The sequence below is a fragment of the Polypterus senegalus genome, chromosome 5, assembly GCF_016835505.1.
Source record: "Polypterus senegalus isolate Bchr_013 chromosome 5, ASM1683550v1, whole genome shotgun sequence".
In the NCBI taxonomy this organism is placed as follows: Eukaryota; Metazoa; Chordata; class Cladistia; order Polypteriformes; family Polypteridae; genus Polypterus; species Polypterus senegalus.
This window is the reverse complement of record NC_053158.1, coordinates 189,170,339-189,183,170: the sequence shown is the minus strand read 5'-3', so window position 1 is coordinate 189,183,170 and position 12,832 is coordinate 189,170,339. Positions and strand designations below refer to the sequence as shown.

General features: G+C 42.0%; 1 protein-coding gene across 1 annotated transcript in view; it reads left to right on the top strand.

The window, feature by feature from the left end:
- The window catches only part of scospondin (subcommissural organ spondin), a 417,078-nt gene that overhangs the window by 348,500 nt on the left and 55,746 nt on the right, over positions 1 to 12,832 (top strand). The window contains exons 91-94 of the mRNA XM_039754138.1: positions 1,052 to 1,176; positions 2,628 to 2,767; positions 4,395 to 4,441; positions 10,120 to 10,395. Of these exons, the coding sequence (XP_039610072.1) occupies positions 1,052 to 1,176; positions 2,628 to 2,767; positions 4,395 to 4,441; positions 10,120 to 10,395 (588 nt within the window). The remainder of the gene's footprint in view (positions 1 to 1,051; positions 1,177 to 2,627; positions 2,768 to 4,394; positions 4,442 to 10,119; positions 10,396 to 12,832) is intronic.

The following is a 12,832-nucleotide window of genomic DNA, read 5'->3' as shown; positions in this document are numbered from 1 at the left end:
GCACAGTTACCAATTTCTTTTGCTAATTCTATGACATTTAATTTAAAACCAGCTTCATATTTTCTTCTGATCAAACGCTCCATCATACATAAGGTGTATGAGGGTGTGAGATAAAAAAACACAAATCAGTGCAAATGTTGTTTCGGAATAGTTCAGGTCTCCTACACGCATGTGTTTGACTCTTTAAATCATTTTGAAATATCTGAATGTGTTTAGGATATTTTGAAATTAATATTTCCCAATATTTATCAGGTGGCTCAGTGGCGCAGTGGGTAGCGCAATTGCCTCGCAGTTAGGAGACCTGGGTTCACTTCCCAGGTCCTCCCTGCGTGGAGTTTTCATGTTCTCCCCGTGTCTGCGTGGGTTTCCTCCCACAGTCCAAAGACATGCAGGTTAGGTGCATTGGTGATCCTAAATTGTCCCTAGTGTGTGCTTGGTGTGTGTATGCCCTGCGATGGGCTGGCGCCCTGCCTGGGAGTTTGTTCCTGCCTTGCACCCTGTGTTGGCTAGGATCGGCTCCAGCAGACCCCTGTGTTAGGAAATAGCGGGTTGGAAAATGACTGACTGACGACAATATCTGTCAGATATTTTAAATGTATTTCTAGACATCTTAAAGTGCATTTTGTGGTGTCTCTGAATGTTAATTCAGTTTGCTTTAGACATTCTTACTTGGAAGTCCAACCAGCATGTAACACATGAAACTTAAACATAAAACACTTGGGCAAAAACCAAAGCATGTGTGCAGAGCTGTAAGTTCTGTATATCCAACAAAAGCAAATCTGATTGGCCTGACACTGCCTGAGAAAACCTACAAATGAGATGATAAACTGCTGTGTTGTTTGTGTGCCTCCAAGGAGTCATGGGAAGAGGTAAGCCAGGCCTGTCCTATGTTAACTGCATCACCAGACGAGTTAATAGCATCAGGAAAAGATGAAGAAGATGAATTTCAGTGTTTGTAGTCAAATGATGATTATAATGATGATGATAGGACAGGACACCACACACTGTTATGATTGCTTCTGTATTCTAATCCACCATTTATGTCTTTCAGTCTGCAGCCCTCCTTTTCAGTTCATGAAGTGTGGCTCCCCCTGTGACAAGCTGTGTTCAACCACAGGACAAGGCGGTGGATGCAAAAACCATTCGGAGTGTGTGCCGGGCTGCTACTGTCCTGAGGTGTGTATTGCCACTTGAGATGCTACCGGTGATGCTGGTGTCTCATAGCAGCTCCAAGACACGTTCAGTTGAAAACTCAGTTAAAGTCAAAAGACTGTAAGAGAGCATTACTAAGCAGCCAAGGGAAAAAACTATTTACCACCACTTCTCCCGACTCAGGCTCCCGGAGTGGTGGCGGGTGGCTCTTTTTATAGCTCGCGCTGAAGTGCTTCAGGTGCTTGACCACCTGCCTCCGATTGCACCTCCGGGTGTGGCTGAACTACGACCCAGACGGGCCCAGGAACCCCTGCAGCGCCTCCTAGTGGCCACCCAGGATCCCAACAGAGCTGTGGAGAACTTCATCTCCCACAGAGACCTACAGGTATCTGAGGCACCACAGTCACCCAGGGAGGCTGCCACTATGTGGTCCGGGGGAGGTACTGCACATCCCATAAGGGGCGTTCCCGCTGGGCATGGGCCCCGGCCGTCCGTCACACAATATTAACTGCCCCCAGGTAAGCTTAAAAAGATCATACTGAAGAAATGAAATCTGAACACATCTTTAATTTTTCTTGTGACCGTACCTCCTACTGTAGGTATCTTAACTATTCAAAGATTTCATTTAGTATGACATGCAACAGGAATGAGTGGGGAATGTATGCTCTTATTAAAATGAATTTTGAACCCCAACATTTTGCAAGGATAATTAGGTTTTGAATGTTAATCTTGACACGTGACTATTCCAAGGTTGTTTTTCAAATGCGTTCAGAAAATTAACAACATGACTGATAAATGTCCTAAACCTTTACAGCTTGGAAAAACTCAGTGAGATATAAAAGAGTTTTGCTGATGATTGTAATGTTAATGTAGCTGTGTTTCCCCAAAATTACCAAAGTTCAGCAGCTTCAGCTCAAAAAATGGGATTCAACAAAAGCCTGATGCGCAGAAATGATTCCACAGACACAATATCTTCTTTTTCAAAGTGTAGTTAAGTTTCAAAGTAAAACCGTTCACACAAAAGGAAAACTAAAATAGCAAAAAAAAAAAGGGAAAATTCTTGTTAAGAAAAGTTCAGTTCTAAGCTTAATCTTGTTACATCTCAAATCATTACTATTTACTTATCATTTCTGAACCATTTCAAAATGTTTCTGAACCATTTCAAGATGGTCAGAAAACTGTATGCTTATCCCATCTCTTAGTAGAAAATGGGTCTTTCAAGTCCCTCTTTACTGGGACCTGTTCTAAACACAACTGAATCTATTGTCACACTGTTTCTCATTTATAGCAAGAAGGTTCTATCTCTTACTAACTTATAGGGGGAACAGACTATACCATAAGCTATGACTATGGAAGAAATTTATATTATATTCAAATTAAGCAAACCAAACTTTAATATGAGTTTAATTCAAAACTTTAACTTTCTGAGATTGGCTCTTACAGTTCATGGTTATCTGCTGTCTTTATGTTTGCAGGGTCTTCTGGAACAGAATGCAACATGTGTTCCTCCTGAGCACTGTGGGTGTCTTCATCTGTTACATCCAGAAAATGATGGGCCCCCTGTTGCTGTGACCATTCCTCCGGGGGAGATGGTGGTGTCTGGTTGTAAAGCTTGGTGAGTCTGTTGCGATGTCCATTTGTAGAAGCATTATTGCACTTACTGTCTCCTTGAACAATTTAGGCCACACTATGAGCAGAGACAGTCTTCTTGAGATACTTTATTGATTTACTCCCCTCTGCTTAAAATGGGTATTTATGATAGACTAGACCTCAATACGGCATGTTTAAAGTGACTTACACATGGAACATAGCACAGACTTCCTAAGACATGTCTGTCTGTGCTCACAGACCTTTAGAGGGGCACCGTGGAATCCATCCTCACTGACTGTGTAACATCCTGGTACGACACCTACTCACTTCTTTGTTTTACTGTGGAAGGATCCTGGGGTGACCCTGTTCTTACTTTCAGACTCTTTACTACACAGACCTGAACAACTGTGTCCCAAATCCACGCTGTAGTCCTCAAATGTTTATAGCCTGGTATAAAACAAAACAAGCAGGAGAGAAGATTGACACTTTTACTCTTAAACTAGCTGTGGTGCCCATCTAAGATGGGTTGAAATCTAAATAATCAGCATAGGCCTCAGCCTTAACGTTAGCAATGCACCATTCTGGTAGGTCTAGGCCACGTGTGTCAAACTCCAGTCCTGAAGGGCTGCAGTGGCTGCAGGTTTTTATTCTAACCTTCTTCTTCATTAGTGACCTGTTTTTGCTGCTAATTAACTTCTTTTGCTTTAGTTTTAATTAACTTGACTCGGGCCCCTTAGTCGTCTCCTTTTCCTTAATTAGCAGCCAAACAATAATGAGACACAAAATGAGCCGCCACATGACCAGCTCAACTGTGCCCATCACACAATATCTGAAAATAAAGAAAGCTGAAGGTCTCAGTAAGGTTGATCTCTCAGGTCACCAAAACATTTTGATGGTGTTCTTAGAAAAAACTGAAAATCAACAGTTTGAGAAATGTCTGATGTGGCAGAATGAGAGCAGCAACAGGCCATGGAATTAAATAACGGCTTTAATTAACAGCAAGAATCAGCTTCTCATTAAGAGATTGGTTGGAGTGAAATTGGTTGGAGTTTGAAATCCCAGTTTAGCTGGTCATCTGTTGGTTCGTTTCACATCTCATTTCGTTTTTGCTGTCGTTTAATGAAGAAAGGAATAAATACAGAGGACTGAATCCTTATAAACAGGGCTATGAAAATGAAGGGAAAAGGAGTTAATTAGCAGTGAAAACTGGTTACTGATTAGGAAAAGGGTTAGAATGAAAACTTGCATCCACTGCGGCCCAGCAGGCCTGGAGTTCAACACCCCTGGCCTAGACAGTTGGACACCGAAAGTGACATCTGTGGTTGAAAACCCATCAATCTTCTGGTCTGCAGAGTGAAAATAAGAGAAGCTGTTACCACACAGCACCAACCTCTGTAGTGGCAGATAATTGCCATCCCCAGAACCTTTAAAGAGTGCCCTAGGAGTAGGCACATGACAAAGAAAACTAACACTTACATGATGTTGACAGATTGTTTCTCATTAACTGATTACTTTCACAGGTAGAAGTATTCCATTGCCTTATTTTATGCTAGACGCAGCCTCTTTGTCTGTCTGCAGAAAGTTGTGTTAGCTTGTTTGAATTTGATATTTAAAGGTAAACTGATACATTTACTTTTTTATTGCCTGCACAGCACGTGTGATGATGGGCAAATGATTTGCAGTAATGAAGACTGTGAAGGTAAGAGTTTGACTTCCCCATAAATAATTGGTTTATGCAGTGCATCTTAGCTTTGAGGAATTGCTAACTATAAACTTCTCACGTCCATGAGGGTTTGCGCAGTGCGCTCTCTAAAGAAGCGTTTCCTTAACTTTTTGGACTGTGGCACCCTATACAAACAAAAAATAAAATTTCATCTGCAGAATCCCTGTGAAAATTAAAAAAGTAAATAAATAATAGGAAATGACAAAACAATCAGTTACGTGAACGTATGTTAATAAATAACATATTTATAAATATGGCCGGCCAATACCCCCAGGCTGCCAGATGGAGCCCTCCCTGCAGCATGGAGATGCTCCGGATTCCAGCAGGGAATCATGGACAATGGAGTCTTTATTCACAGCCCTGCTGGATACCATGGGAACCGCCAGAGGACACCGGAGGGAGGCTCAAGGATTATTTTCCATACACAGTCACGGGGACAGCAGAAATGACGTACTTCCGGGTTGAAGAAAAAGGAGTTTTCATCCGACCCAGAATTATTGACAGTCACATGGACAGAGAGGGAGAGAGAAACACTTCCGAGTCAGGGACTATAAAAGGACTGTGGGAGATCCCAGCAGTGAGCTGAGTTGGGAGGAAGGGTGACTGAGCTGCCTATAGATTATTGTTATTATTGAGAATAGTGTATTGTTTATGAGTATAGTGGAGTTGAGGGTGCTTTGTGCACATTATTATTGTAAAAATACATTTATTGGGACTTTTATCTGGTGTCTGGCATCTGGTCCGAGGGTTCAAGGGGACGACAGTGCCCCCTATCTGTCACACCCTATACAATACAGATGTATGCAAAAGTATGTACCGTATATACTGGCGGATAAGTTCTCCCGCAGATAAGTCAGGACTTCATTTTATCGTATAATTTCTGGTATTTTATAATGTCGGTCGTATAAGTCAAATCTAGTAAACTCACACAATTGGTCCAAGAGATTATGATGTTAACGTCCACGTGAGAGAGTAACCACTGAGCACACGGCCTTTATTTTCCAATGTGGGTGCAGCAATGCGCTGTATCAGCGTGTGCTCCTAACCGCTCAATCTCTCTCTCTCTATTGTGCCTACGTGACCACACGGTAATAACCGAACTATTCCAAAGCAACGTTTGCACTGATTTGTGTTTTTCGTATCTCACACCCTCATACTCCTTTATCATAACAGCATCCCTTATCTACGACGGAGCGTTCGATCAGAAGAAAATATGAAGCTGGTTTTAAATTAAAAGTCGTTGAAGTAGCAAAAGAAATTGGTAACTGCGCTACTGCATCAAAATTCGATGTGTCTGAGAAACTGATACGAGATTGGAGGAGACAAGAAGATGTAAAAAAAAAAAAATTTAAGTGTCGTATTTTTGAATGGGCATATAAGTCGGGGTCTGATTTTATGATCGATCTTATACGTGAGTATATACGGTAATGATAAAAATTGTTTCAGGGAAGATAAATGTAAACGTTATATGACACAAATCATCAATATTTGATGCAAGGTCTGTCAATGATAGCCTTAAGATGGGTGTCATAGTTTGCCTATTTTAACATTTTGTTTTTGTTACAGGGACAATCAAAAATCTACTTCCACATAAGCATTATAAGATAAAACACAAGAGTTGGGGTTCCATTAAGTAGAACCCCCATATGATTTTGACAAAAAAAGAGAATTGCAAAATAAACGCAACGTCTTTCCAGATGCGAGTCGTCAGTTAGACTGACTCAAGATGGCGATGGAACCCCTTAAGAGGAAGCCAAATCGGAATAGGCAGGTCCAACAGACTGTGACCCAAAAGTGACATCACTGTTTCTGGCGGTCATCTAAAGTGCAAGGGAGAGAGATGGAGCAGCATTAGGCAACAGTGCCAACCCTTGACTCGGGGTGGAATTACCATTGAATAACCCCTCAAGTTGTCTACCAAGCACATGCGTGTGAAAGAATGTAGAAGGAAACAGGAACCTTAAGTTAGACGATGGTAGACACTTATGTATGAAAATTCAGGAAGCACAAGAACATCATAGCAATTACATATCAGTACACTAACAAACGTTACAGGTGTACTCTAAATTGAAATTGAATGAGCACTGCTTAGAAAGCTAACTAACAGAACTATAACTAGCTAAAATGACACTTAAAGTGCAAAAATGCATTCTGGGATGCATCAGTGTAATACTAAGCAGTACATTGGTGCCTCGCACTTTGAACGTAATTCATTGCAGGAGACCATTTGAACTCTGAATTGTTCGAAATCTGGATCAGTTTTGCCCATTAGAAAAAATGGGAAGTGAGTTAATCCATTCCCACCCTAAACAATACCCATTTTGATAAGCTTAAACAACAAATACATATAATTTAAGTAAAAATAACACAATTAAATGCCTATAAATAATAGATTAAACCATGAAAATAATAAACAAAATACATAAATGCTGTATAATAAAATGAAATGTATGGCGGTGCGTGTAGATGCAGCGGCTCAGTGCTCTTCATTTCAACGCTTTGTTTGTCCCTTCGTGTGTGTGTTGCTGTTCGTCATAATGACACTCTACTGGGCGAGTAACGCCTACAGCCAGCACGATCTCCTAAAAATAGGTCTATGCAGCAAGCGCACGACAAGTTCAAACTCCGGATCATATTTCTCTCGAATTTAACATTCTGGAACGTTCAAAGTTAGAAACGTTCAAAGTACAAGGCATCACTGTATTTGCAAATCAACATGTACATCTCAATAAATTAAAAATTGTATTCAGAATCTGATTCAAGCTTTGTGTATAACAATGCCTAACAGTGCGTAAAGATGAGTTGTTACATTCACAATATATTCACTGCAGCTTACACAAAGCTGTGACATGTAGCAGAAATGACCAATCATAGGCATCTATAAATCCGTGGAATGCTCTGAAACTCAGGTATCCAGTGGTAATGAGCCTTCCACTGTATGTGACTCAACGTTGGTGGGATATTTGATAAAAGCAAACCAACTCATCTGTGCTATGCTCCTTGCCCCGGGGGTGTACGTGTACAAATCACATACGGTATATTAATAATGAGAGAGCGGAGACAACATGAAAACTTATAATTTATTTGAAAGAAGGCACCTTTAGGTATATAAAAATACAGTGGAACCTCGGGTCATGACCGTAATTCGCTCCAAAACTCTGGTTGCAACCCGATTTGGTCGTGACCCGAAGTAATTTCCCCCGTAGGATTGTATGTAGATACAATTAATCCGTTCCGTACCGTATGAGCTGTATGTAAATATATATTTTTTTAAAGATTTTTAAGCACAAAAATAGTTAATTACACCAAAGAATGCACAGCATAATGGTAAACTAAATGTAAAAACATTGAATAACACAGAGAAAACCTCGAACAGAGAAAACTAACCTTGCAGTCTCTTTAAAAACAAGCCCGGTGCATTCTTTAACTGCCTTCTCGGCCTTACTGCCTTCTTTAACTGCCTTCTGGTGCTCGCTCTCTCACGCTCTCTCTCTCGCTCTCTCGCTCTCTCTCTCACGCTCTCTTGCTCGCTCTCTCTTGCTCTCTCTCTCTCGCTCGCTCTCTCACACTCTCTCTCTCTCTCTCTCACTCGTTCACTGCACAGGGAATACACAGGGAGAGACTGAACACGTCCAGAAATCATCGGCGCATACGAACCGGAAGGCTTGTTTGTCACCTGCGTGTGGTCGTGAACTGATACAAAATTTTGGCGAAGTTTTTGGTCGTAACCCGATTTGCACGTGGTCCGAGACATTTGTGACCCGAGGTTCCGCTGTACCCTTATTGTTTTTTATTAACTTGTGTGTTTATTGCATCGTACACAAATAACTTTAAAATATGGCAGTGTCATAAGTGGTTAAGCAAATTACAGTACATCAAAATTTAGATGGTTGCAGTGCACATTGGGTATACATAAGCGACTCGGTAACAGTGCTATTAACAGTCTGTACCACTTTGTGTGATGAGATGTGACAAAATTGTACTAGTCTGATTTTGCTGTAGTGGGTCACAAGTTGGAATGGGCTTGTGTCTGCAAGAGTTAACAGCCAATAAGCATGCACCTGGAAACACCACACTCCCAGTGCTCACAAACACTTTGGAACAATGGTGGCTACAAGACACAGACTGACAACGGAGGCATGTTAAAATAAACCAGAAAGAATTTATTTTTCTTCTTCAGCTGGGGACCACGTCTTCCCTGTGTCCCTCAGCCAAAACGCAGTCCCACAAACCACAAATAAACTCCTCAAGTCCTCCACTCCACCTTGGCAGCTTTGCCTGCCTCCTCCCGACACTGGCTCCTGGAATGGTGGTTGGTGGCTCCTTTTATAGCTCACCCGAAAGTGCTTCAGGTGCTTTTTAGAACATTAGAACACTCTAGAAGCCATTCAGCCCAACAAAGCTCGCCCGTCCTATCCACTAATTTGTTCAAAAAAAATATCAAGTCGAGTTTTGAAAGCCCCTAAAGTCTTACTGTCTACCACACTACTTGGTAGCCACCTGCTTCCGATTGCACCTCCAGGTGTGGCTGAACTACGGCCAAGACGGGCCCAGGAACCCCTGCAGTACCTCCTGGTGGTCACCCCGGATCCCAACAGACCTGTGGAGAAATCCATCTCCCATGGAGCCCTGCGGGTATCTGAGGCACCCAGAGGGGTTGCCGCCAAGTGGTCCGGGGGAGGTATTGTGCAGCCCATGCTTGCTCCTCTGGAACATATACAGAAGGGGCGTCCCGGCCGGGTATGGGCCCCGGCCGTCTGTCACACTGTTCAATGGTTTGTGTTTTCTTCTAGCAGCATTCCTGTTATTCTGGTGTACACCATGTTGGTTTGCTACTAAAATAAGGTGGACTTTGCGTTACTTGGGCAGTCCAATATGAGATTCGTAACACTGATGAAAAGTCATGAGAGAACTGAACATTTCATCACCCCAGTGATTCCTATTTACTCTGCTAGAAAATGAGATTAGAAACTAGAAACTAAAATTAGGCATCACATCAAGTCCCACAGTGTGACAATGGCCTACCACACTTGTACTACACATGTGGTGTTGTTTTCTGGATAATTAGAGAATGATGGAGAGTGATGAGAAATGGTTTTTACAGTGTGCAAAGTGTGATCAAAGAGTTAAGGGATTGCCTTCAGCATCATAGCAAGATGCAAGTTGCTGCCATACGCTTGCTGTCTTACTGATCTCCTGTTCATCTCACTCACAGTAGTGCCACATTTCCCTTGTAGGATTGTATTTCATTGATGACAGCAATGTATGTGTGGCAGGGGCTTTTGAAGAAATTCTTACACAGTGATCCATTAATGCTGTTCTCTATTTGTTATATTAGCTCGTTGTACATTTGTGACTAATTGACTTGCCCCTAATTTCAAAATCTAAAATGTGTTAAACACACTCTGTCCAAGATGGTGTTAATTTACATCAGCATTTTACTCATAGGCCACTAGGGCCAAATGAGTCCTCAGATATACTAAAACGTCAGTGTAGAATTTTAAAGATACACAATTCCCAAAATTCTTTTAATTTGATTTGATGCTGATTTTTGATTATCCAAAATGTTTATAAATATGCTATTTTTTTATTAGAAAGTGTAATGATAATACTTATCAACCCTGCCTCTTAATCTGTTTTTTTTTTTGGGACAGTATCTTTCAGTGAGTGGTCTGAGTGGACAGCATGCTCCCCTTGTTTGCCCCGGATGGCTATTAGTCCCAAAACTGTGGCTCTTTTGGGCGGCCAGGTTAATGGTGACAGCAATGTTACAGAGCTGCTAGCAAACAGTGGCCATTACGTCTCTGTACAAAGAAGATATCGTACCTGTCTGGCCCTAGAGACTGGACTGCCAGTGTCCAGTAGTGACCATCAGTGCCCTGGAGATGTGGAAGATGAGAGACTCTGTCCCGATTCAACGGTGTGTGAAGGTAAGCCATAAGGATGGTGTAACTGGTGGAAAGGAAATAGAATGTAGTGTGGAAGACTCCTAATTCCTCATTTATATACAGTAAAATATAAATATATGTGTTACGGCCAAAACCCGAAGTTCAGCCAGTTCCCGAACTGCCCGGCCGTTTCACATTTTGGCCGCGAGGTGTGGCCAAAGTCCGAATTTCTAGAAATGACCACCGTTATTGCTGCTTTGGCTGGCCATTTCACGAAGTGGCGAGAACTCCCTGGCCAAAATCCGATGCGCTGATATAAGACTGTCCACTCAAGCTGCGAAGGGGCTTAAAAACTTTCAGATGCAGATTCAGAAGTGAGTTTTCCATTCTGCATGAGAAACTGGTCAAGGGGGGTCTTGTTCAGAAAGCGGACGCCACTTGAGACGGCCTTCCCCTCGCCCAAACACTAACCATTAGGTCAATAAAATAGGTCCCTGATATTAAGTCACTATTTTAGGGCTAAAATGATAACAGAAATGTCAAATATAATTATATACCTAATCTTAATTACAGTAATCCCTCCTCGATCGCGGGGGTTGCGTTCCAGACCCCCCCGCGATAGGTGAAAATCCGCGAAGTAGAAACCATATGTTTCTATGGTTATTTTATATATTTTAAGCCCTTATAAACTCTCCCACACTGTTTATAAATATTCCCCGCAGAGTTATACAGCATAATCCCTTTGTATTCTCTTAGATATTAGGTAAGATTCATTGAAATTATGTATATAAACACACTGTTTATATACAGTAAAACCTAAATATTATTTTAAAGATATCGAGTGTCTCCGATATCACATGTTACAGCCATTACGATAGACAGGCCACCAGCAATAAATATGTACAATGCAACAAAAATAGTATACAGTAAATGTGTGTACAGTGACACTAAATGAACGTACATGTACTAAGTACTGTAAGTAGAAAATTAATTATGGTTACTCACCAACAATGACACGATGACTTGTCCGATAACAATGAGTTTTATTTTAATGCACAACAAAGGAGAGCGTTACAGCCCTTAAAGGAGCCACTTCAGGCGATTGTGTAGCACTGCCGTTGTTCTTCTTCCGGCAGTCTTCAATCCAAATCCCTAAAGCAGATTCCATCCAGACTACTGCCTTATTACATCCACTTACAACTCGTTTTGCACCCTGGTTAAAAGGACATTGCAGCCGTAGATCTTATATTCCTTTCCTACTTTTTAAATAAAAAGAATCGTAGCCTTCAACAAATCCAAAACATTTACCTTTTCGGCAATCATTAACATCTTCCGTTTGCGCTTGGGCACGGCCCCTGAAGCAGTAGCAGATCGTTTTGGAGCCATAATGAAGGGTTTGACTATGCACAAAGATAAACACAAAAGAGCACAACTCTTTACACAGCGAAACACGTTGATGCTGAATGAGCGATTCAGCAGGCAGGAACTTAACTGCGTGCTCTGATTGGTTAGCGTCTCAGTCATCCGCCAATAGCGTCCCTTGTATGAAATCAACTGGGCAAACCAACTGAGGAAGCATGTACAGGAAGTAAAAAGACACATTGTCCGCAGAACCCGCGAAGCAGCGAAAAATCTGCGTTATATATTTAGTTATGCTTTCATATAAAATCCGCGATAGAGCGAAACCACGAAAGTCAAAGCGCGATATAGCGAGGGATTACTGTATTGTGAAACAACCAAGTGGCGTCCACTTTCTGAAGAAGAGCCGCCAAGGCTACACTCGATGTAATTGCACTACTAAGTGCGCAACAAATCGCTGCTCGTGCCTTTTTTCTTCTGACTTTGGCCGATCGCCCCATGCCATTTCACAGACTGGCTGGTCAAATCCCGAAATCGAGAAAAAGATTGGACATTGGCCGGTCAATTTACAGCGACACTGGCCATTTCCCGATTTGGCCGGCCACTTCCCACTTTGGTTGATTTCGGGTTTTGGCCGTAACATATATACTGTGACAAAAATAGAGACAACAACAACAAAGGAATGTTGAGGCACCATTGGGTCACCTCTTTTAATAAGGCCATGAAATAAAACCAAATAGTTCCCCGGGCACAACAAGAAGGGCACTTCAGCTATTGTGCTTTGCAATGTGAAAGCAGGGCTTTATTAGGAGCTCTGTCCTCAACAATGCTGAGTTGTATTCTGACACCATTGTTCAGGTCATGTCCACTTTTAGGCGGCTCCCCCTGAAGGGACGTGGAAGTCTTGGCGGAGTGTGGGGAGCCCTGGGCAGCCTTGTCAGATTTTGGATCTGAGCTGAGCTAAAAGAGGAGACATCATTAGCGACAGTGTCCTCTCAGTTTTTTGAGGTGGTGGTGCTTGCCTTGTCTGTGCTTGGAAGGTGGTCCCCAGACAAGCATATATGACAACACACATACACACACACACACACCCAGTCAGGCTCATTCATTTCATGCTTTG